The sequence below is a fragment of the Corythoichthys intestinalis genome, chromosome 3 (genome assembly GCF_030265065.1).
Source record: "Corythoichthys intestinalis isolate RoL2023-P3 chromosome 3, ASM3026506v1, whole genome shotgun sequence".
Taxonomy (NCBI): Eukaryota; Metazoa; Chordata; class Actinopteri; order Syngnathiformes; family Syngnathidae; genus Corythoichthys; species Corythoichthys intestinalis.
The window spans coordinates 8858539-8883108 of NC_080397.1; the positions used below are offsets into that span (position 1 = coordinate 8858539).

Below are 24570 nucleotides of genomic sequence, written 5' to 3' on the forward strand. Positions count from 1 at the left end.
AATCACTTTGTTTTCCCAAAGATAAAGAAAAACTAGATCAGACATTGATATTTGAACATTTCTTGATAAAGAACTGAATACTTCATGGGGTGTCCTAATTTTTTTTACATGACTGTATGTATGTGTATGCATTTGTCATTAAGTTTACAGCTACAGTTTGTGGACTTACATGTGAGCGATTTCCTATAAGAATTGTAAATACATTAGCATTCGTAGCATTTAAGATAGCGGACTTTTGTTAGGCAAATTACAATCATTTCATCTACTAAATTTACATATTAATCAGACTAGACGGATGTATGAACAACGGTTTTATGTAAAGTGCTTTTATTAAAATGTGTGTCATTTTGAACACAAGTGTACATGTGTGTGTTACAGCTTTCCAAATTGTCAAAAGGAAGTAAAAAGCTTCAAAAAGCACAATTACCTTAATTACAATTACCAAAATTTTGGGGGGAGGAAATTCACCAACTCGATACATTTTGACCGCCTACCAAAAAATGAACATAGATACTGAAAACTTAAATCAGTCACAGACTTGACAAACATCGAATTCCTCTTTCAAACTTGAATGAATAAAACATCCAATACCTAAGCTGTTCAATTTCACTGAAGTAACTTCAGTAGATTGTGAGATATTTGCTTTAAATATTACGTGACTCCATATAATACATCAACCCTACCTCAAGGATTTGATTCTTCTGCGGCTCGTTGACTTTTCCGGCCAAACAGCAGTGTGAAATAGCATTGTGGATGATTGGCTTGTTCGATTTGGCACTTGGCTCCTTGAAAAGTTTGGGGCCTGCCAAAAGACATTTGAGAAGTATTATCAATACGATAAAGATGACTTGTAAGAAAGGACGAAAAGAATCAACCAACCTGTGTACTCAGCCAAGGAAGCGATAGAAGACGCAGTGGAGCCGTTGTCCCAGTCTCTTTCTGCGGCCCGACTGTGGTTGCGACTTCCAGGGAAGGACTCCACAGAGTCACAGCTGAACCACAAGACAGAATAAAATTAGGGATGTCCACGATCCGACCACGCTATCGGAAATCGGGCTTGGTCTCGTCATTTTTAGAGGATCAGAATCTGGTAACAAAGATCGTGTTTTTAAAATGCTTTTTTTTTTGTATTAATAAATCGGCTGCGATTGACGGTGAAAGGCATCCAATCCATTTTGACTAGGGGAAAAAAGGCGGGTTTTCCTTATATATATTCAAGATCGTGGCACAGCGCCACACCAAAATAAAAGCCGACACGCCTTGCAAATGAGTTTTTTTTCATAAATATTTGAATATCAATTCTAGTTTATAATTTGTATTATTTAACATGACATCTAAATTGATATGAGCTCATTTTTAAGCACCGTTTGCCAGAAGTCGTTTAAAATAGCACGAGAAATACAAATTGTTCCTTTACACCAGGGGGTACCCAAACTTTTTCCTGTGAGGGCCACATAACTTTTCCCTTCTCTGATGAGGGGCCGGGGTCAGTTTGTAACAGAAAAAGCGTGACGATTGCAGGAGTGCCTTAATGTAAAAATTATTGTTTTTCAGAAAGCCACAATCAAATAACCCTTTCTGGGTTCTTCACGGAACAAAAGTAAATAAAATAAAAATAATATTATCATAATATTAATAAATAATAATAACTATTAATTAAATAGATAACAACCAAATAACCCTTTTTGAGTTTTTCACAGAAAAAGGCCAGGAAATAAATAACACTACTGAGGAAAAAAAAACATTCAAAATGCTCTCTGGTATTGTTCAGGGGGCCAGACCAAATGTGGCCGCGGGCCAGATAGGCCGTAGTTTGGGGACCCCTGCTTTACACGCTTTATTTTGAAAAGCGCATCAGTTAGAGATGCTTGAGTGTCTTCATTTTCTGGATCTCATTTTTTTCACCTGTGTAGGTGAAGACAGACGAGAAACGCGGACCATCTTGCAGTATGCCTCACATTGACTATAAATTGACCACCTGTTGCTGATTTCCCTTTTTTTTGTAGTCCAGGAAAATCAAGTGTTCACAGGCAGGATGCAAACTTTGCATATCTTTGTTATGGTTTAGATAAAAATAAATGTGGTTTAAAAAAAATCTTGAGTCATGATATGAAAAAAAATTCGCCGCGGCTTAACATTATGGGGTTGTCCGACTCAGACGTGGCCCACAATACCACAGCTTCAAAATACCCTAGGGGAAACCCTGAAAGGCATTTAGAAACATTTTTTATCACCACCTTAATACATCCCGAGATATCGGATCGAGATTCCTTATTGGCAGATACTCAAAATCACACCGACTCACACGCAAAAATTTATCTTTGCTGACAAAAAATCGGACAAGGAGCTATGGTGTCAGCGTCGTACCGTTGGGATCCCGCACCCCCGGAGTTAACGCTATCCGCCTCGTTGGTGGCAGCGGAGGCCAGCGACAGACTGGATCCTGATTGGGCTGTGGTCAGGTTGTCAGCTAAAACACAAAAAAACACTTAACTTGGCTTCAGGAGGGACTGGATTTTCCTACGTGCTGTCAGTATGTTTTATATAAAAATGTTCAGCACGACAGAAGGTGAATGCAAATTACTCATACGTGTGGAAGAAGAGCACTTTGAAACAGTGTCGCTGGATGACTCCTCCCTGAGGATGGTCTTGGGTCTGTGTTTCTGTTTGGGTTTGGGTGTCTTGGGCTTGACCAGACCCTGCTCCTCGAAGATCTCCTGCTGCTTCCTCCGTAGGTATTCCTGCTTTATTAGCTCCCGCCGCGTCTTCTCATCCTCCTTGCGCAAGCGATCCTCCTCAGCCTTCCGTCTGGTGTTGATAAGATACCTATGAGCGGCTGTTTCGTGGGCAAGGAATTCTTTGGAATTTTACCTGGCCTCATCACGCTTGAGCTCGGATTCCACTTCAAGCTGCTGCTTGCGGAGACGAGCCTCCTCCGCTTTCTTCTGCTGCTTCAGCAAGAATGCCGCTCTCTTCTTGGCTAGCTCGTCCTCTGCTTTCTGCTCGTCCTGCAACATTGAAACACAATGTTACATCTCCATAATCAACTGCACATCCCGTTGTATTCCAGTAACGCCCAATGTCCCTCAAGGATCAATGCTTAGCCCGTACTAATTTTCTAAATGCTGCTCCATGGACACATCATTAACCATGGTAAGAAAAAAATGTACCATTGGACTTATCTGATAAGTATACATAGAGAGAAGCGTAACTCCTAGGTTACCATTGTGTGATTATGAATACCAGGCTTAGCTGAACTATGGAAAAAATGTGACTCATAGTACAGAAAATACAATACGCGATAGTCATAACATCCCCTCTTGTGTTGGTCAATACCTTGAAGAAAAAGCCCATGACTGACTTCTGCTCTCCATCTCCTTCATCAGTGGTTCCATCAGCACCTTCCTCATCATCCGGGTCCTTCAGCTCTGACATATCGACCTCAATTAGGTGAGCTTTGCTGCGCTGCACTTCCTCCATCAGAAAGTTCTCTTTGCCTGAGCTGTCTGAGGCATTGAGCTGCGAGTCTTTCACGGTGCTGGACAGGCAGTCGTCAAAGGACACTTCTGGCGCAGACACGGCATTCAGGTCCACTCTGGTCGGTAGTCGCATGTTGGCATCATCATGAAGCCTAAAAGCGGAGCTCCGGGCCTGGCTGGAGGTGGTTTTGTTGACAGTCTCTCCAGTGGGAGGGTTTCTGAGACTGTGTGGGTCCAGGTGCTCGTTTCTGGGGGACCTGCCTCCAGATGATTGCTTTGCATGAGTCTCCGGTCCACTCTGGGAGGGCGTCAGGGTCTTGGAAGTGTGCCGGGTTTGCTCCTTGCTCGTCTTTAGCTCTAAGTGTTTTGATCTGGAGCTCCGGCCAGAGCTCAGTTTGGTGGGTTTCCTAGAGGGTGCAGTGCCAGTGGTGGATAGCTGCTCCGAATAATGAGAGTCATGGTTTTTGTCAGTAGTGACAGACTGAGGCATAGCACCGGGAGGAGACAATACATTCTGCTTCATCATCATATCCTGTTGAAGGGACAGTTGCATCATTTGCTGCTGGATACTACTAATGGCTTCATGCAGCAACTCGATAGAGCGGTTGCACTCATTCAGGTCCAACTCTTCTTCTTGGTAAAAACTGCCATTGTTTCCCTTTGTTTCTGCTTCTAAGGCACCTGGGGGAGTGAGTCCCTCCAGCTCTTTGTCCCCTCTCAGGGCATCGACACACATATCGTCTTTCGCGGACGATGTTACTTTCTCACCATTGAGCTCTTCTTTGGAGGGTTCGGCTTTAACTGGATTAGGCAATGTAGCGCCCTTGCCACCACCCTTCTTTACTATATGCAGGAAGGCAGCTTTACCCAGCTTCTGCCTCTGCCTGGCCGACAGTACTTCCATCTTTTTCTTCTGATGTTCGATGGCGCGGCGCTTTTCCTCTAACTGCATGCGCAACTGCACCATTTCCGATGCCAGTATACCATCACCTGTACGATTGCAACCTCCCAAGGGGGATGAGGGACTCTGGTCTCTTTTGAGCCTCCAAGAGGAGGGCAGGGGCCCGCTACTCTCAGATCCATCTGGAGTGGTCCTCTGCGAGCTGGAGGCACTGGATCTTAAGTCATGGTTACTGCCGAAGCGCTGCTGCTGGGCTTTACGCTCTGCAAAAGAGGTCATACGTACACTTCCGCTGGCCACGCTGCTGGCCTGGGAGTAAGCGCTCAGGCAGGGGCTGGAGCGACCGCTGCAGCCGTTAATGTCTTTGTCCTCATGCTCTTTAACATTCATGTCCTCCTGAAGTTTGGCTGATTCCTCTTCATCATCCTCATTAAAGCATTTCCTTGGCCAATCTAGATCTTTTGCAGAAACTGCCTCATCCAAATCTTCATCCTCTTCATCCAGGTCTTCCAGATCAGCATCAAGGCTTGGGCAAGGCTTTGTCTCCTCAGAATCTGAATGCAGGTAAAACCCTACACTTGGCTCTTTTGACGACGTGTCCACACTGCTTGTGGCAATTGGTCTGAAACTTGCCTGAGCTTGAGGAGGCTCATCCATCAAGTCATGCTCCTCACTCGTAGAGGTAAATGTTTTGTTCAGGCTGACGGAAGCTTTCTTATGAACTACAGGAGAAGATCCATCCCCCCTGCGTGGGAAGCCCCTTCCGGAGGACCGGAGCACTTCTCCACTCTCCTCCTCCTTGTTCAGGCATACAGACTTTTCTTTAGCTGGTTTCAGTACAGCAGGCAACAGTGGTTCAAGGTAGAATCCATCAGGTGTAGGTTTAGATTTGGACTCTGGTTGCACCGAGGCAGGCGCTTGGCTTCCATCAAGCTGTTTGGAAACAGAAGCAACATCTGTCCTCGCCACTGCCACTAGAGATTCTTCTTCGTAATCCAGATTGACTTTTCCTAAGAGACTGTGACCATTAACTCTGCGCATCTGTGCTAATGTGGGCTGGTGAAGGGAAGTCTGGTGTTTTGGTGTAACGTTGATGACATTGGACGCCAGACTGTCTTTACTTATTGATCGAGCCAGGCTGACACTATCGCCTGAAGCAACATCTGCGTCACTGTCTGTAGCTGAATGGCACATGAAGGGGCTCAGCGTAGACACTGGCCTGAGGAAACAAAGAAAGACACAATACACTTAGCTAAAGTCAAACTGATGTCTGCAAACTCTCTACATTCAAAAAGGCAGTTTGATCTGGATCTTTTTTTATTTACCTTTGTCTCTTGTCTGGCCAAGCAACAACAGAACCTCGGGCCTGTCTGTCCATCTGTGTCAAGGAGTTGGAGCGGTTCCTTAGACCTTCAAAGAAAATATATTGACTTCAAATGTTACAAAGATTATTCCTGCTTTGCTTTTACCTGCATCATCTCCTTGAGGCTTCTGTTGCCTCTGGCGTAAAGGCAAGAGTGGGTGGGAAGGGCTAAAGGATGGACCTCCTCTACTGAAAAGAAAACTATTTGTGTAAGGAGAGTAGTTTTTCTCAAGGAACATGCTGACAAGGTACATGATGTGCGACTTTTAGTCCAGTGAACATTTTAATCTAGAAAATATGGTACCAGTATAAAAGGGTCTGGTATACCTGCTACAGATTTCAGGGCTGCACTGGTTATCAGTCATTCCAGTACTGGTCAAGAAGCTGCGCTTCGTGGCGTTGGAAATGGGCACTGATGGACGAGACGTCTTTGGCTGAGCAACTGCTCGAGCTACAGGAATGAATTTTAACATATTGGTAGACTTTCATTAGTAAATTTCAAGAATTGATGTTCATTTCAAGTGTCAATACAATCATCATAGAAAACACTTCAACATGCATTAATTGAGGAAGCGTACCATCTTTCGACTCTTGTAGATCCCTGGGCACAACAAATTCTGGCTTGACGGTCTCAAACCACCAAAACAGTTCAGCAATAAAAACCATCATATTTTGCTGCACAGGGAAGTAATGATTAATCTCGGCACAAAGTATTATACGTCAAAACGGCAAGTGATTCTACCTTGAGCACAAGAGGCGAGTAGAGTATGTCTTCTGTTGTCAGATAGAAACTTTTATTCAGGTACTCATTAGCAAACTCTCTGAGCAGCTGAATGTTGTACAGGTTATCAGCCATGGAGGGAATTTCCTTCAAGCAAATATCTGATCAGAAAGGAAGAGACCAGATCAGATAAGGACTCTAAAGCATGGCCCTATTGGCAGTTTGTCACGCTGACGGAAAGTCAGTCGTGCTGTTAAACCCAAATCCTTAAAAGGAACAGATTCAACTCTGCGTTCATAACATGCAAGAAAGCCATACCCTCCAGTTTCATAAGGTCTGGGCAGTAGTAGTGGACAACTGTGAGCAACGCAGCTCCATCGCTGACGTCTCTCATCAGATCTTCCAGCAATGGGAAGAAGGGAAGATGACGACCTGACGCATGCTCCCGACGGTATCGTACCTAAACAAGAAGATTGAACAGAGACGTTTCTAGCAACACAAATACCACTAGTCGCTAAGTGCAAATCATTTGCACTGAGATGAACACCGGAGCTCGTCAAAATTCATTTGACTCAAGGATGTCTGACGTCAATTATAATTCAAAACTTTCTACTCAAACATCCACAACCAAGGTTCTCCCTGTCAGATCACAAGGTTTTAGTTGGATTGAGTTGGACTTGGATTCCAGGGTGTAGTTTAAAGGCCCTGTGAAATCAGTTTAGGGAGAACCCTGAAGAAGATGGACTGATGGTGAGATGGAGGTGTTAGAGCAGTAAGCAATTATGAATTTCCGAAAAAGACTATTCCCCAAAAGATATAATCATCACACCATTGTCTCAGTAGGGAGGAAAAAAAGACAAAACAGTTACACCTGCTACAATTTGCTTGAAAATGGTAGCACATATTTACATTTGTTTGGGTTCCAAATCTAGAGCAATCAAGCCATCAGGGAGTTATTATCAAATTAATTGCATCCCTTGCTGCCACACAGTCAACTCCACTAACACGTAACCTACTATGAAATATAGCAACGTTAAAGGTATGTTAAAAATGATCATTCCAGCACAAGGATTATCAACAATAGAGCTGTCCCGACGAGTCGACTTCATCGACGTCATCGATGACGTAATGTGTCAACAAACACAACAGCCCGTCGATGATTAATTAAGGGTTAAAAAATATATGCGTGCTAAGTTGAGCGTCACAGACGCTCGGTATGCAAGCGGGTAAAGCGGCACAAAGTCAAAAAAGTGCACCAAAGTGGGCAAAACATTGACTTATTTCAACGAAACCAAGGAGGGTACACTGTTTTGTCTTGTCTCTTCAATGCTAAGCTTGGCTGCACGTCACCCAGTTGTAATTTAGCAAGACGACAGGAGACAACAAGCTGGCAGATCATAAGTCCATCTAACTAACTAATGACATTTTTATTGAAGTTGCTAAGCCTGTCGAGATATGCAATAAGTCCATTCATCGCACGGTAAATAAAAATGAGGGTGGTAATTTTCCGGCTGCGTTTTATCGCCGAGTGCGTGCATGTACACGTGCGTGTTGATGGCATATGAAACTTCAGTTCTTTTCACAGATGTTTATTGGTCATCAATACGCCGTAGAATTAAAGTTCAGACATTCGAAATAAGGAAACACCTATATTAAACACTGTAAACGTTAGCATTGCTACATTGAGGCTAATGGGGAAAAAAAGACAACCTACTTTAGCCTGCTATAAAACATTGGCAGTCTTCTCCAAAACACAAACTTGCAGTTAAAAGGTGACACTTCAAACATGAAAAATCTGTGGTTAACAGCATTTGCAAACAAAAAAAATCAATTACTGACACCACATGCAATGACAAAAAGTTTTTTCTTTTCTTTTCTTTTTTCTTTTTGCGGAGTGTAAAGCTTATGGTTAGCGGTTTAGCGAACGTATTTCTGGTGAACATTTCAAAATAAATGCACGTCATGTTGGTCATTTAAAGATTTCTGGAGTTAATCCCACATACTTACGAATTCAGATTCTACACTAAGAATTTTTAAATGACACCATTTATGAAAAATCTGATTGTCAATGAATAATTATTATAATACCATTATATATAGTAAGGGTGTAAGGGTACATGTATTTGTATTAAACCGTTTTGGTACATGGTGCTCGGTTCGGAACGGAGGCATACCGAACAAGTTTCTGACGTAATGTAACCCTTACACTTCGAGGCTGTGAGTCGATCGGTTACAGTTTCTTTGTGTAGATTATATTTACTCCGTCTTCTCTACTATAATGAGGACCAACACGGTAGGACAGTATAATCCAGAAACGTCAACGGCGTGACAACGTGGCCGCCGCGAGAACACAGTGAAACGCGGGCGTTAAAGTCAATCAGCCAATGCAAACCAGTCGCAGTGCGGCCGCGTATTAGACGCGTCCCAGAAGCGGCTCAACACGACGCACGCGAAAAGAACGGCAGAGTTTATTATTTGACGCGAGACGCGACCCTCCAGCATCAATACTACTACCGGTAGCTGGGATTGGGCAGACCGGAAGTCACTCGTGTAAAAATACGGTGGATCCGGTTCATTTTCAAACTAATATGAAATCGTAACCCACTTTTGAGTCCATCAGATCTCTTGAGTGGTAGATCAGGGCACAGTTGACTTGTCTTTGTTGATTTACTGCTGTTTTCTCTGCTATAATAATAACCAACACGGCCCCGTGTTCAATACAAAACCCTCCTACCACAACAAAATAAGTAGGAACTAACATATAGGAACTAAAGTTATACAACATAAAATATACAATATAAATGAATACTACATCATATTTGTAAAATATAAACACATAATAAAATAAATAATAGCCCATTTAATTTAAATAAATTGAAATTAGCTAAAACACCTGTAATTAAATAATAAGAATAATACAGATCCTGCTTACACGATTAAATTTATTAATTTCTGTGTGGCGCTTTAACTTGAGAAAATCCAATAAAGCTTTTGAAAACCGTTCATAAGGGGAAAAAATGATTCATTGAGCCATTTCATTTGTAAAATACATGTTAAAATCTTTGTCATTGGGATTGCTTTTCTCTTTAGCACAGGACTTCTTTTTTTCTTCGTTCTTTCAGAAAGAAAGCTGACCAATACGCAGGGTCTGAAAGGCAAATTGTTCTTGGATTATCTTTAAATACCCGCTACTTGTTGAGCAAAATTCTAGCTTTGTATAGGCTAATGTTCCCGTTGTTGAAAGCACAAAAGGTGTGTAATAAACAACTAGCACATTTATATTTTGCATTTTGTTTTCTCACTGTACCGAAAATGAACCGAACCGTGACCTCAAAACCGAGGTACGTACCGAATTGAGATTTTTGTGTACCGTTACACCCCTAACATATAGTACTATAATATTAATGCTAGATATATATATTTTTTAAGAATTGTTTTGAATCATGTTGGAAAGGCAAAGTCAGTGTTTTGAATCTGTTTAAACGCCATTCTTTTGCACTAGTTAATGCTATCAGCATTTCACCTCATTGTTTATTATGATTTATTATTGCTATTTACGTGTTTATTTGTACTTTAAGAATTGAAGTGTTCCAAAATGTTTTTGTGATAATAAGCGTCAACAAAAATGTCATTGCTAAATTAGTTTAAAAAATATACAGTATATATAGATTAGATTAGATTAGATTAGTCAACTAATTGCAAAAACAGTCAGCCGACTAATCAGGACAAAAATAGTCGTTTGGGACAGCCCTAATCATCAAAACAGTTGAACATACAGTTTATCAATTATACCCTTCCCGAGCAGAAATGTGTCAATATATCTACTACGCTCAAAAGTAAAAATGTGAGCAAAAAAGTGAGATGATTAAAAAGCAGGCCAGTGTGGGGTGGTGTACCGCAAAATAAATTTAGCAATGAGTTTTATCTTATTGTATTGCAGCAAATACAACAACAACAAAAAAACACAAAAGTTAACAGGGTTTGCTTGGGCTTAAGATGAGATAAATCATTGTTCCAAACTCCTTTGAAGTGATGTTGCATAAAAGGAAAACTAAGGTTCCAACAGCCTTGTAACCGCTTAGCTAAAAGCAGCACAGGATGAGCTTGAACAAGCCTCGGTGAGGTGTGCGCACACATCAACACAAAACTATGCGTGCATGGGGGCGAAGGAGGGTGCGTGGAAAGGGGGGCTGACTTCCAACTTACAGGGACAAGTTTCCAATACCATTTGGAGGGAGACTATCCAGTTCGCAAGGATAAGAGAGGGAAAGGAGGTGTAGATGGGGAACAGGAGCAGAGATATTAATAGGTCAAAGGTAGACAAAGGACTCAAAAGCTGCATCCAATTTAAACGGAGAAATCAAAAGGTCAGAAAAACTCAAATGCATCATTAAGGAGAGCAATTGCGAGTCTTTGAGACCTCCTTTACCTTTTGGTGGCTGGGGGATTCCAGAAGGTGGTGCTTGACTTTGTGTTCCTTTTCACTGATTTCCCTCATTTTAGTGTTTACCTGCAAATATAATATATTAGAAGGGATACACTGATCAATTTTCTAGCCGATCACCACTTTTTAACAGATCTGACCAACACATCTTGATTTTTTTCAATCCGGATTTTTTCATAAACAATAAATGCAGATTTAACATTCCAATTAATCTTATTTGATTGTAAAACATTGAACAGTACCTGTGAAACAAGTTTTTTAAAAAAGTTTAAAAACTTTTCTTTCCAAACCAAAGTTTTTCTAATATCCTTTACCAAAAATGAAAACATAGCAGTAGTTTGCTTTGCAAAAACCACACGGGTTAAGGAAATTGATACATTTTCAGGTCTCGAACTCTTATATTTCCACATCCTAACACCTTTTAATGCTGGAACAGTGTAAATGTGAGCTTTCACTAAACAGGTATTGTCCAACTGAATTCACTCACAAAGAGTACCTTAACACACAGTGAATATATACAACGCCGAGACAAATGTCACTCTTTCCTATCTTAACATAACAAAGACACTTTATAATCGTAAACATAAAAAAGACACTTTATGATAGTAAACATTATGTTAGGTTCGCGAAAGTATAAAAATACCAAACAAGTGCACTTACTAGTATATTGCTCATGTTAATGCCCATGAATGTCCAGGACCAATTGCTAGCACGCTAATGCTGCTAAATGACTCTACACGGGATGAGTGGACAAGACCGGCTATATTTTTAGTTACTGATTGACTCCCAAAAACTTATAAAACCAGCCCGATCGATCAGTGCACCTTCATATATTAACCATCAATATTTGTGAGCAAAGCCGCATTGCTTTGGAAGGCTGAGGCAAGATCTGGAATCTACGTTAATCACTACTCATAATAGGAGGAAAATTTTATTCTCACAATGTTCTTTGATTTTTGAAACAACATCAAAGCCATTAAAACAGCCGGGAGCTTGCTGAGGTTTTTACATTGTTTGAGTGTTGTAAGTGATATTGTACCAAAATTACTGTATAGTCAATGTAAAAACTACCATATTTTTCGGACTACAAGTCGCACCTGAGTATAAGTCACACCAGCCATTAAAATCCCAACGAAGAGAAAAAAAACATATAAGTCGCACCGGAGTATAAGTCTCCGGGGGAAGATTTTTTGGGGAAATTTACTTGATAAAATCCAACACATAGAACTACTGGTGCACGATAATTATTGGTACGATAATTATCGATCCGATAATATGAATTATGACGTCATCCCGATAAATCCAATAACATTATTAATAGGACCGATAATATGTATTGTGCTGGCTTAACAGTTTACAGTGACTTTACACACTAGAATAGGAAAGCAGTTGACCATTTGCGGGGCATTGCTCCCACCTGCTGGTCAGAATAATTCGTTGCATCTATTTTTTGTCACAGTAGTTTTGTTCACATTACGAGCTCATTCACATACACATTGCAGTGTCTAGCGGTCGCATTGACAATCGTGAATGCTTTCTGTTACGTTTCCGCCTCGGAAATATGTCTAAGTATTTTATTTTTACTATAACATATGGACGTGCACCATATGTTTACTTCTGTGGTGAAGGGTCATATGTACAGAACTTAACAAGTTGTTGTGTTATAGAAGCCAGCCAATGCTTTAGTAGCTCAAGCTATTGTGCTATGCTATACATATAATAGTTGTGTATATAAGTGTATTGTGCAGTTTGTTGTATACTGAGTATTGAATATGTGTATTTTTATGTTGTACTTTCACATTATTAAGACGAGTGTCTTCCCATAAAAGCAAGAAAAGACCAAGCCTTGTGGTTAGTGCATTCATTTTTAGCTGGCTGTTGGGCAGTGCAGAACTGAAACGCACCGTTTTGTTCATGTCATTATGAAAAATCTGGTGAGCTCAAAGGCAAATCTATGTTAAATCCACCACTAGTTTTTTTTTTTTTTTTTAGAAACCTCCAGGTGTTCAGAAACTCAGGTTATACATTTAAAAAAATATATATTTATTATCGGTTATCGATATCGGTATCGGTTTCAAAAAATGGATATCGTGCACCCCTACATAGAACAGATATGTCATCTTGAAAGGCAATTTAATATAAAAATACAATAGAGAACAACATGCTGAATAAGTGTGGTGTATAGTGCATGAACAACGAAAAGCGAATATACGGTCCTCACCAGGACGGCTAGGTCCTGGCTATACAGCGAGCTAAACTCCAAAATGACGATGCTGGACGTCCGTATAATTTGCTGAATCAATTTCGTCCTTGATACCAAACAGATTCGCATCAACGCAAAAAAAATGATAATTAGGTGCTATTACAGCAATGACACAAACGGTTAGAATGTGTTCGCTAGCATTAGCACATCGTTCAAACAATCACACAACTGGCTCTGAGTGTCTGGTGGAAACACACAACAACAACAGAAAAGATACACAGAGTCTGCTACCTATAGTCCTTAAAATACGGTATTCACTTTCAGAGAAACTCTGGTTCATACATCAATGTCAATGGCAGCCAATGTGTCAATTTGTTCACAGAAGAGGCGTTTAAGCCATTGCATATGGTCCAAATGGTCCGACATAATTAACGTATACTGTAAAGATTTGTTTATACCTTGTTGATCCAGAAAACCATGGCATCCTCCAAGTCAAAGGGAAGTTCTTTGGAGGGATTAAAGGTCGAAAAGCGCTCCACAGAAGCTACCACTTTCTCAATGCTGATCATCTCCACTGTGTATGCCATCATCAGGGCATCAATCATGGGGATGTGAGCACTCTGGAACAGGAAGAGAGGAGCGCATGGAAATTCAGTGGTATTGGACACATTGTCCTGTGTTATTTTTCACTCAAACACACAAAGTGAAGCCAAGCAGATGCTAACGCGTATCTGCTGCCGCTCACTTTGTCTTTCGAGCTTCTATGAACACACTTAGTCAAGTCAGCTCAATGGGAGCGGCTCTGAAGCGGACATGGGACAAGCGCTGTCCTGCACAGGATTTTTCCATGCCCTCGCTGGTCTTTGCATCTGGCTGTGTGGATTACTGTGTCATGCCACAAGCAGGATAATCAGACCCACAATCCCTGTCTGGCAAGTCTGAAGCGGAGGCCTGCAACAGCAGCAAGGCTGGTCTCCATGGTAACAAACAGGAAGAAGAACTAGACAAAACAACTGATCTGGTGGTAAATGTTCATTTTGTTTAATCTGGAATTTCACTTGGTTATGAAAATATCATATCTGCAAAACCGGACAATATCTCTACCACTAGTTGAGTCCTAACTTACTGTAAATTTTACTCATTTTTAAAAACAAACACCCAAAAGTAACTCATGTTGACTTCATTTGTTTAAGGCACAAGCTACTGCTGAGTAGAAGACCTTTAACTATGCAGTCAATTTCAAATAGAACTTAATACTTTGTTAAAACAAGAAAGAAACAAGTTAAGCAACTATAATACAACACTCCATAAATAATGGAGCAGAAAGTGCCTGGGAAGTTTGTTAGGAAGCTCTTAAATGCGATTTCATGGCGTGCACACATCGACACCCTTAACTCACCATTTTAATGGGCATACCAGCCAGATCCTCTTCAGTAACAGCCGTGTCATCACTCTCCACCACATAAATGCCCTTCCTGTCCAGAGACTGGATGACAGAGTGGTGTGATTGGAGGGATGCGGCCTGCTCAGTCTTGAGGATGAGGGCGCAGACACGACAGTAAAGCTCGCAGGACAGCAGCAGGCGGATGACGGGGGGCTTGATGTGTTCCTGGTCATACTGGTCTGTGTAGAACGGGTCCCTTAGGTCCTCTGGTATATGGTCTGAAATTAACAAAAAAATGGCAGTCAATATCAGCTAGATAAAATCTGAGTTATTCAAAGCAGTTACATTAACTGCGCACATGAGGGGGAAAAAAAAGAACAGATATGACTTCACAAGAGATTGTGTTTCTGTGAATGTGAATGAAGTCACCCAAAATCCAAACATCGCAGCCTTATAAGGAGCTGGAACGAAACACTGGACTTCGGTATGCTAAAACTAAATGGATAAGCTAAACAGGGAGACTCAAAATAGGTCTGGAAAAACTCCAGAGAAAAATCACACTGACAAGGTACAAAATCATGTTTTCCAAAAGAATAGTGAGGCGAGAAATGATGTTTTTCCCACTAAATCTGCTTTTGCACCAAGTGTGAGAGTCAGAAGAGAAACATTAGTGAAGTGTGTGTGACATTTTCTGTACTGAAGGGAAGCCAGCAGTCAGCAGTCTCACATTTACAAAAACAGACCGGCAGCTTCTTCCTGCATGTCCCTGAAAGCACTTTGGTTCAGAGATGTGATACAGAAGGATGAAAAATTATAAAAACTATCCCCTAAAAGAAAAACATCATGCTCAAGTCCTAGTATTTTTTTTTTAACTGCATTTGCTTGGAATGAACGTTTGAAAAATGCAGAGTTCTGAAGTCGAGCATCACGCTCCTTTGCTAATGCACTGAGGGATCAATAAAGAGCCTCTGCGTGGAAGTGCTCCATCTCCCTCTTCACAGTGTATCAAGTATTCACCCTTGGTCAAAAGTTTTGAGACTTCTCATTCAACTGAATGGTGAAAACTCTCAAAACTTGTGACCGAGGGTGTAGAGTGAAAGGATTGAATGCAACTTTCATTTCTTCTGTATGCTGTACAATTATGCTGTACAATTATGTGCTCATCTTTCAATGTTCATTTGAAATTTTTGGAGACCTTTTATCCATTTATTTATTCATAAACTAGACTTTTAAGTTTATAGACAAAAATATTTTCAGAATTGTCGACTAAAACTAGACGAAGACGAACACATTTGGAAATAACTCAAGTAAGACTAATAATTATTTTCCTCCAAAAGACTGAGATGAAAATTTAAAGGGCTGCCAAAAACAACACTGCAGTCAATATTAAGCAAGATTATGTTAAACTTTTTAACTAGGAGTGCGCCGATAAAAATTTTGTGACCAATCACCGATTTTTTTTGACAAGGCTGACCTGCCGCTCTGAATTTCTTTCCTCATAAACAACAGCACCTTTAATAATTTAATATTCCAATCAATCTTATATTATTGGAACGCATTAAACATTGCCTGTGAACCATGACTGTTTAACTGCACATGCAGTACTCTGAAAAAGTATTAATCATTAAAAACCTTTCTTTTCGAACAGCTCAAAGTATTTTTTCACATCCCAATCCTTATGAATGCTGGAGCAGTCTGAATGTGAGCATTCATTAAACAACAGTTATAATCGAATTGAATTCACAGAAAGAGTAATGAGACCACCTAGTGGGGATAAAACAATTACCTTACTCACCTAGTGGTGACAAAACAATTACCATACAGTGACTACCGTATTTTTCGGACTATAAGTCGCACCTGAGTATAAGTCGCACCAGCCCAAAAATGTGCAATGAAGAGGGAAAAAACAAGTCGCACCGGAGTATACGTCGCATTGGGGGGGGGGTTTACTTGATAAAAATCAAACACATACAACAGATGTCATCTTGAAAGGCAATTTAAAATAAAAATACAATAGAGAATAACATGCTGAATAAGTGTACAGTATGATAATGTTACATGATGCCTTAACAACGAAATTCGAAGGTGGCCGATATGTTCACGTAACTTTGCTATTAAGAGTTATTCAGATAACTATAGACCCTACTCACATGACGTCACAACCACGCCTCCGCGCCATATTGTCCGTCTACTCGTCGTGTTGATGCATTACCGCTACGTAAATTCCTCCTATTATGGCGTGTTTTTCTGCTCGTTAACATTAATAATCAAAATGGTGAAAGCGTGTGTGGCGGTTGGTTGCAATTACAGAGAAGATAGACGGAGAGACTTGAAGTTATACCGTATTCCGAGAGACCGGGAGAGGAGAGCGAGATGGACTGCTGCAATTCGACGAGAAAACTGGGCTCCAAACGATTACCACGGATTATGTAGTAGTCATTTTATATCTGGTAAGATGCATTTAATATATAGTTAGAGGGTTTTGGGCTGACAACCACAATTAAGATCATTGCGAGGCTAATCGCCGACAACATACAGTTTCAAATTCAAAATGCTTATTTCTTCCACCATCATTACATTTTGAATAATACAGTGCCTTGCAAAAGTATTCGGCCCCCTTGAATCTTGCAACCTTTCGCCACATTTCAGGCTTCAAACATAAAGATATGAAATTTAATTTTTTTGTCAAGAATCAACAACAAGTGGGACACAATCGTGAAGTGGAACAACATTTATTGGATAATTTAAAATTTTTTAACAAATAAAAAACTGAAAAGTGGGGCGTGCAATATTATTCGGCCCCTTTACTTTCAGTGCAGCAAACTCACTCCAGAAGTTCAGTGAGGATCTCTGAATGATCCAATGTTGTCCTAAATGACCGATGATGATAAATAGAATCCAAATGTGTGTAATCAAGTCTCCGTATAAATGCACCTGCTCTGTGATAGTCTCAGGGTTCTGTTTAAAGTGCAGAGAGCATTATGAAACCCAAGGAACACACCAGGCAGGTCCGAGATACTGTTGTGGAGAAGTTTAAAGCCGGATTTGGATACAAAAAGATTTCCCGAGCTTTAAACATCTCAAGGAGCACTGTGCAAGCCATCATATTGAAATGGAAGGAGCATCAGACCACAGCAAATCTACCAAGACCCTGCCGTCCTTCAAAACTTTCTTCTCAAACAAGGAGAAAACTGATCAGAGATGCAGCCAGGAGGCCCATGATCACTCTGGATGAACTGCAGAGATCTACAGCTGAGGTGGGAGAGTCTGTCCATAGGACAACAATCAGTCGTACACAGCACAAATCTGGCCTTTATGGAAGAGTGGCAAAAGAAAGCCATTTCTCAAAGATATCCATAAAAAGTCTCGTTTAAAGTTTGCCACAAGCCACCTGGGAGACACACCACACAGTTGAAAGAAGGTGCTCTGGTCAGATGAAACCAAAATTGAACTTTTTGGCCACAATGCAAAACGATATGTTTGGCGTAAAAGCAACACAGCTCATCACCCTGAACACACCATCCCCACTGTCAAACATGGTGGTGGCAGCATCATGGTTTGGGCCTGCTTTTCTTCAGCAGGGACAGGGAAGATGGTTAAAATTGACAGGAAGATGGATGCAGCCAAATACAGGAACATTCTGGAAGAAAACCTGTTGGTATCTGCACAAGACCTGAGACTGGGACGGAGATTTATCTTCCAACAGGACAATGATCCAAAACATAAAGCCAAATCTACAATGGAATGGTTCAAAAATAACCATATCCAGGTGTTAGAATGGCCAAGTCAAAGTCCAGACCTGAATCCAATGGAGAATCTGTGGAAAGAGCTGAAGACTGCTGTTCACAAACACTCTCCATCCAACCTCACTGAGCTTGAGCTGTTTTGCAAGGAAGAATGGGCAAGAATGTCAGTCTCTCGATGTGCAAAACTGATAGAAACATACCCCAAGCGACTTGCAGCTGTAATTGGAGCAAAAGGTGGCGCTACAAAGTATTAACGCAAGGGGGCCGAATAATATTGCACGCCCCACTTTTCAGTTTTTTATTTGTTAAAAAAGTTTAAACTATCCAATTAATTTTGTTCCACTTCACAATTGTGTCCCACTTGTTGTTGATTCTTGACAAAAAATTAAAATTTTATATCTTTATGTTTGAAGCCTGAAGTGTGGCGTAAGGTTGCAAGGTTCAAGGGGGCCGAATACTTTTGCAAGGCACTGTATTTAGCTGGTACCAAGTGAAAGAAGCTGGTCTCGTCTACGGATCATCAGTTAAACAGGTGTGTCCAAACCTTTTGCAAAGGGTCCAGATTTGGTGTGGTAAAAATGCAGGGGGCTACCTTGGCTGATTTACATAGAACAATATATTTATACAAATTTTAGCAAGCCCTTCTATGTGTCACATTTGCTTTATTATTTTTTTAATTCATAATTTCAACAGTCTCGTCTTTGTGGCTTTCTCTTTCGACACTCGGACTCTTGCGAAATACTGCTGCTGTGAAAAAATAAACTAGCTTCAAGTTGCTATAATATCTCGCTGCTTATCTTCCCTGTAATGTTGTCGTACATGTCAGCGTGTCTTGTTTAGTAATATTGCGTCACATCGAACTCTTTGAAAACAGCGACTGTCTCTTTGCAAATGAGGCAGACAGTTGTTGCGTGTTTTATTGAAGAAATAGTCCAATATCCACCTATCCTTGAAGCGTCGGCCATCGCAGTCAACTTTTTTTTTTTTTTTTTTTTTGATTGTCGCCATTTTAGAAATCACACAGGGTAATGTTGCTTAGAGTGCTGCTCCTAAAGTTTTTCAAACTTTCGTGAGAATAGGCTGATTTTGTGTGGACAAGATAATTGTAGATATCAGGGTAGCAGATGTCAGGAAGAGGGCGAAGACAGCGGGTCGAAAAATATCGATTTAGGCATCAAATATGGATCTGGCGAATGGCTAGACTGAAGCATTTCCACATAACGCCTTTTATGCAACGCATCCAATGGGTTTACAGCGTCTGAAAGCACCGGGGCTTCCATGAATTGCTCTATAAACTGAACGACTAATTGAAACCATTGAGAATAGGGCTAAACAGAGACAGACAATATGGCGGCCGGATACAGCGACACGTCATCCTGTGACGTTGGTGAGTAAGGTCTATAGCATAAAGATCATTTTAACAAGTTTACCAAACCATCAGTGTCACTCCAAAACACCAAAATGACATGTGAAATCATATAATGTGTTAATAATTTCCCACATAAGTCACTCAAGAGTAGGGCTGCAGCTATCGAATATTTTAGTAATCGAGTAATCGACTGAGAATTCTATCGATTAATCGAGTAATCGGATAAAACATTTTTTTTAGGTAAAAAGCAATTAGAAATATAGATGAGAAAACAAAACATTTAATCTAATATTGAACCATTTTCAGTCAATCAATGTCTTTATTTTCGATGTACATTGTTGAAAACAGCCAACAATTGCATCTCAAATGTGACAAAAAAAAAAAACTAATTCACTGCTTTCACTCCAAAAACATTTAGATCTTATAAAAAAATTTCTTACCTAAAAATGTCATTATGCTTGATAAAACATAACTTAAAAGTGTTTTTCCCACGTGTTTCAATTGAATTTCCACTTGTGGCGAGCTATAAGTCCTAGTTAAGTTTTAAGTTAGTCTAAACTGTAAGTCCTGATAGGATTTTGAGTTTTTGCAGTGTTCAAAATAAATGCTGTGCTGTATTGGCGCACATTAGGCAACAGTGCTACTTGGTGTTTTATCCAGCAATGACAACTGAGCTAAAATTGACAGTTAGCATTAGTTTTTATTTTACACCCTAATCACTCTACAGCGCATTTTTCACAGATTAAATAAAGCCTGTATGTAAGAGTTAGCCACGCATCGACAGTGGTCATAATGAATAGAAACCTAGCCCTCCACAGGGATAACGTTTTGTGAGCGAGTGACAGTAATGTTAATCTTATTTATGAGCGCTGAGAAGTGTACTGCTTTAAGATGACGGCTGTTTTATTAACGCCGCCAAGTTGGTCATTTCACATCTAGTTCTACGTACATGTGATATCTATCACACGCATCAGACGCTACCTGCTACCATGTTGCTACCACCGTAGCAACATGCGGGCGTAGTTTTTAGCAACGTCGGCGCAGTTTGTAACGGCTGTCGGCTGCAGTAAGGTATTTAGTTTTATTGCATCTCCCTCTACGCACATGACGTCAGCGCGTTGTCCCGCATGAAAAGTAGTCCGGGCAAAACGTGATGTTTAGAGCTGGCAAAATAAAATGATTCCTCGAGGTGAATAAAATTACTCGGATCAGTTTTTAAACTCGAGTTACTCGAGTTGCTCGAGTATTCGTTTCAGCTCTACAAGTCATCGACTGGCAGGAAAACTGGGTGTTTTTAATTACCAAAAACTTGCCCTATAAAGACCTAACTTTAATATTTTATACTGTAGGTGTATTTGAGCGACATAGATAAACAAATGTACATAATAAGGCTGCAACAACCAATTGATTAAATTTATTCAAATCAATCGATAAATTAGTTACCAACTAATTTGATAATCGATTTTCAGTGTTTGTGTCCCTGTTTGTGTGTAATGTGAGGCTGCGGGCTCGCCAGTGTTTATTGCAAAAGAGAGAGAGTTCACTGCTGCAACTGCAGCTGTTGGATTGCTGAATCAATAATATGATGTGTCAAGAGTTAGATTGTCTTTTATAGGGCTGCAGCTATCGATTATTTTAGTAGTCGAGTAATCGATGAACCATTAGTTCGAATAATCGAGTAATCGGATAAGGAACATGAAAAATTAAATTACCTGAGCTGAGAGCCTCAAACGGTATAAAAAAAATAAAGGAGGATCCATGTGCAAAGAAAGAACAATTGGCTAACTTACATAGCAAAAGTTTTGTAGTTCGAATGCTATAAAATGCTAACTTTTTAACAATGCTCTTAACAAATGGTTCAGACACATATTCCCACAAAAATAGGCAAAATATACCAACAAACTAAATTACAAATGCATTGAAAAGAAAGATTAGCTCAAACAAAAACTTAGCTTATGTTAGTCTTAACAGGGAGCACCTGGATTCAGCAATGTGAAATGAGGCAGATTAGAAGGCAGTGTATCCACCCAAATCAATAAAACTAAATGCAAACACTTTCAAAATAAACCATTACAACGCCACTTTAATTAAACGAATACTCGAAGCAGCAAAATTTAATTCGAATCTTTTTTTCTAATCGAATACTCGAGTTAATCGTTTAAAAGTTGCAGCACTACTCCAGAGTATAAGTCGCACCCTCAGGCAAACTATGAAAATAAAAAACAACTTATAGTCCAAAAAATACCGTATATAGAACGCTAAAACAAGTTCCACTCCTTCCCACGTTAACGTAGCAAAGAGCGGCACACGTTACAATTATAAATATTATGTTGGGGTCGTGAAAGTGAAAATACCCAATAAGTGCATTTCAAGCTTTTATAAATAACAACGAAGATCAGCAACCAAATGCTAGCGGCTAATCTAACAGACACTAAATGCTTTCGGCAGACAAGCTTAATTATATTTTTAGTAATCAACCAATCACCGATTCCCCAAAATTCATGAATTCAGTTGATGCACTTTTACTTTTTACAGCGCCCCCATAATGTAGCAGAAGCGAAATACCTCAGCCATGTAACGTACACTTCTATTCTTGTTCATGGAATGTTTACATTCAGATAGCGCCAAAGTGCTATTACTAACGCAGAAGAGCCTTGCTGCTTCCCTGTTGAACACAGTATACCCAAACCACACAGTTAAGATTCCTAGAGAGTTTGTATGCATACAAACACTGGAAGAGTGTGAATGTTTAAGTGATTACAAAGGAGTCTAGACAGTAAATTATGTTCACGTTTCAGTTAATTCCTCAGACAATGACACTGCATGGCAGCTGCACCCTCGTCTTTCTGATCCTATTAGGAAGGTGCTGTGTTGAAAGTGTAGCACTAACTGGACTAGGGCGGCGCACGAGTTGAGCTACATGACAATACACTAACCATATTAAAGCGCACGAGTAGGCTACATGCAACGTGGCCTTAACTATGACAGGTGCACACTGTGCTTGACACTGTCTGGTTGTCTGCCAACTCAGGCTGGGACCAGCTGTGGCAGCCTGAGGGGCAGACAGGCAGCATGACTACATAAACACCCAAATAGTGGTGACACATTGTTAGTTCTTGAAGTGCAACTGACTTGCAGCTTATAAGACACAATAGTCTACAAATGAGAACATTTTTGTTTGTTTTTGTTGTGCCAAGAAAATAACGGCATGTCATGTTAAATAACTAATTCCATTAAAAACGCCACATGCACCATCGAGTGAAAAGTAAATGAGCCTTGTAAATTCAGTTCCCAAAAGGGACCAGGAATCATATGTACACCTGAGACCAGCATCCCAGTGGACCACTAAAGCGTCAATGGGTATTGAAGGCTTTGGCACTGTATCTGAGCAGAAGGCCTATCTGCATTTTTAGCTACGGCCAACACCAAAAAGGTAAGCTAATTAATGTGTATACAGAGAGACAGAAGGATATTTTACTCACCTATAGTCTGCTATCGATGGTACACAAGGTCCAACATTGCTTTATATTTGTAGCTAAAATCTTTTTCATCCTTCTTTGTTTGCCTTATCAGTCAATCAGAAAATCCTGCAGGATTTGTTGATATGTAAAGCAGTCAATGATATGAATTACCATGAGACTAAGGGTGTCAACGATGTACAGTGGTATGAAAAAGTATCTGAACCTTTTGGAATTTCTCACATTTCTGCATAAATTCACCATGAAACGCGAGCTCAAAATCACACAGGTGTAAAAACAGTGTCTGCTTTAGCGCCTTGAAAGGTGGAAAAGCGCTATATAAGTATAACACTAACACCAACTAAAACCACTGAAACATTTATCTGGATGTTCATCAATCAACAGTCAGAGAAGTTGTCAACAAATGGAGAGAGTTTGGCACTGTTGCTTCTCTCCCAAGGAGTGGCCGTCCACCAAAGATGACGCCAAGAGTTCAGCGCAGAATACTCAAGAGAGGTAAAAAAAAAAAAAAGAACCCTAGAGTGTCTGCTAAAGACTTACAGAAATCACTGGCACAGTCCAATATCTCTGTGCACACATCAACTATATGTTAAACTATGGCCAAGAATGGTGTTCATGGGAGGACTCTACGAAGGAAACCACTGCTGTCTATAAAAAACATTGTCGCTCATTTAATGTTGGCAAAAAGGCACTTGGACACTCCACAGAAGTTTTGGCAAAATATTTTGTGGACTGATGAAACCAAAATTTAATTGTTTAGGAGTAACACACAACGTCATGTGTGGAGGAAAAATGGAAGAGCTCACCGACATCAACACCTCATCCCCACCGTGATGCATGGTGGAGGGAGCAACATGATTTGGGACTGTTTTGAAACCGCAGGGCCTGGACAACTTGCGATCATTAATGGAAAAATGAATTCAAAAGTTTATCAGTTTGCAGTAAAACTTGAGGCCGTCTGTCAAATAGTTGAAGCTAAAAAGAGGATGGATTCTGCAACAAGACAATGATCCATAAAACACCAGTAAATCAACAGAATGGTTTATAAAGAACAAAATACATGTTCTGGAGTGGCAAAGTCAAAGTCCAGACTTGAACGCCATTGACCGTGGCATGACCTAAAGCAGGGGTGGGCAAACTATTCCACAAAGGGCCGCAGTGGGTGCGGGCTTTTGTTGCAACCCATTAAGACGACACATTTTCACCAATCTGCTGTTTTACACGTGCAATCAGTCGATTGCAGTCAGGTGCTTCTCGTTTCTGCTGAAACCTCATTGGTTATACTATCCGTGCTGGGTCAGTTGGAACAAAGACCAGGACCCACTGCGGCCCTCGAGGACCGGTTTGCCCACCCCTGACCTAAAGACAGCAATTCATGCCAGACATCCCAGGAGTCTCACTGAACTGAAGCAATTTTGTAGAAAAGAATGGGCAAAGATTAGTCCTGATCAATGTGCCAGACTGATCTGCAGCTATAGGAA

General features: G+C 40.5%; 1 protein-coding gene across 3 annotated transcripts in view; it reads right to left on the reverse strand.

The window, feature by feature from the left end:
* Positions 1-24570, reverse strand: part of LOC130913585 (calmodulin-regulated spectrin-associated protein 1-B-like) — a 39762-nt gene that overhangs the window by 5996 nt on the left and 9196 nt on the right. Inside the window, exons 3-18 of one of the 3 annotated variants that reach the window (XM_057832292.1) lie at positions 14511-14773; positions 13570-13731; positions 10894-10974; positions 10671-10703; positions 6783-6924; positions 6486-6625; positions 6322-6418; positions 6071-6194; positions 5850-5929; positions 5706-5790; positions 3337-5599; positions 2872-3008; positions 2591-2808; positions 2368-2470; positions 880-992; positions 684-802 (exon numbers count right to left, since the gene is read on the reverse strand). In XM_057832292.1, the coding sequence (XP_057688275.1) occupies positions 684-802; positions 880-992; positions 2368-2470; positions 2591-2808; positions 2872-3008; positions 3337-5599; positions 5706-5790; positions 5850-5929; positions 6071-6194; positions 6322-6418; positions 6486-6625; positions 6783-6924; positions 10671-10703; positions 10894-10974; positions 13570-13731; positions 14511-14773 (4160 nt within the window). Of the gene's footprint in view, positions 1-683; positions 803-879; positions 993-2367; positions 2471-2590; positions 2809-2871; positions 3009-3336; positions 5600-5705; positions 5791-5849; positions 5933-6070; positions 6195-6321; positions 6419-6485; positions 6626-6782; positions 6925-10670; positions 10704-10893; positions 10975-13569; positions 13732-14510; positions 14774-24570 lie in introns of all 3 variants that reach the window. The other 2 variants (XM_057832291.1, XM_057832293.1) reach the window with 2 other exon arrangements.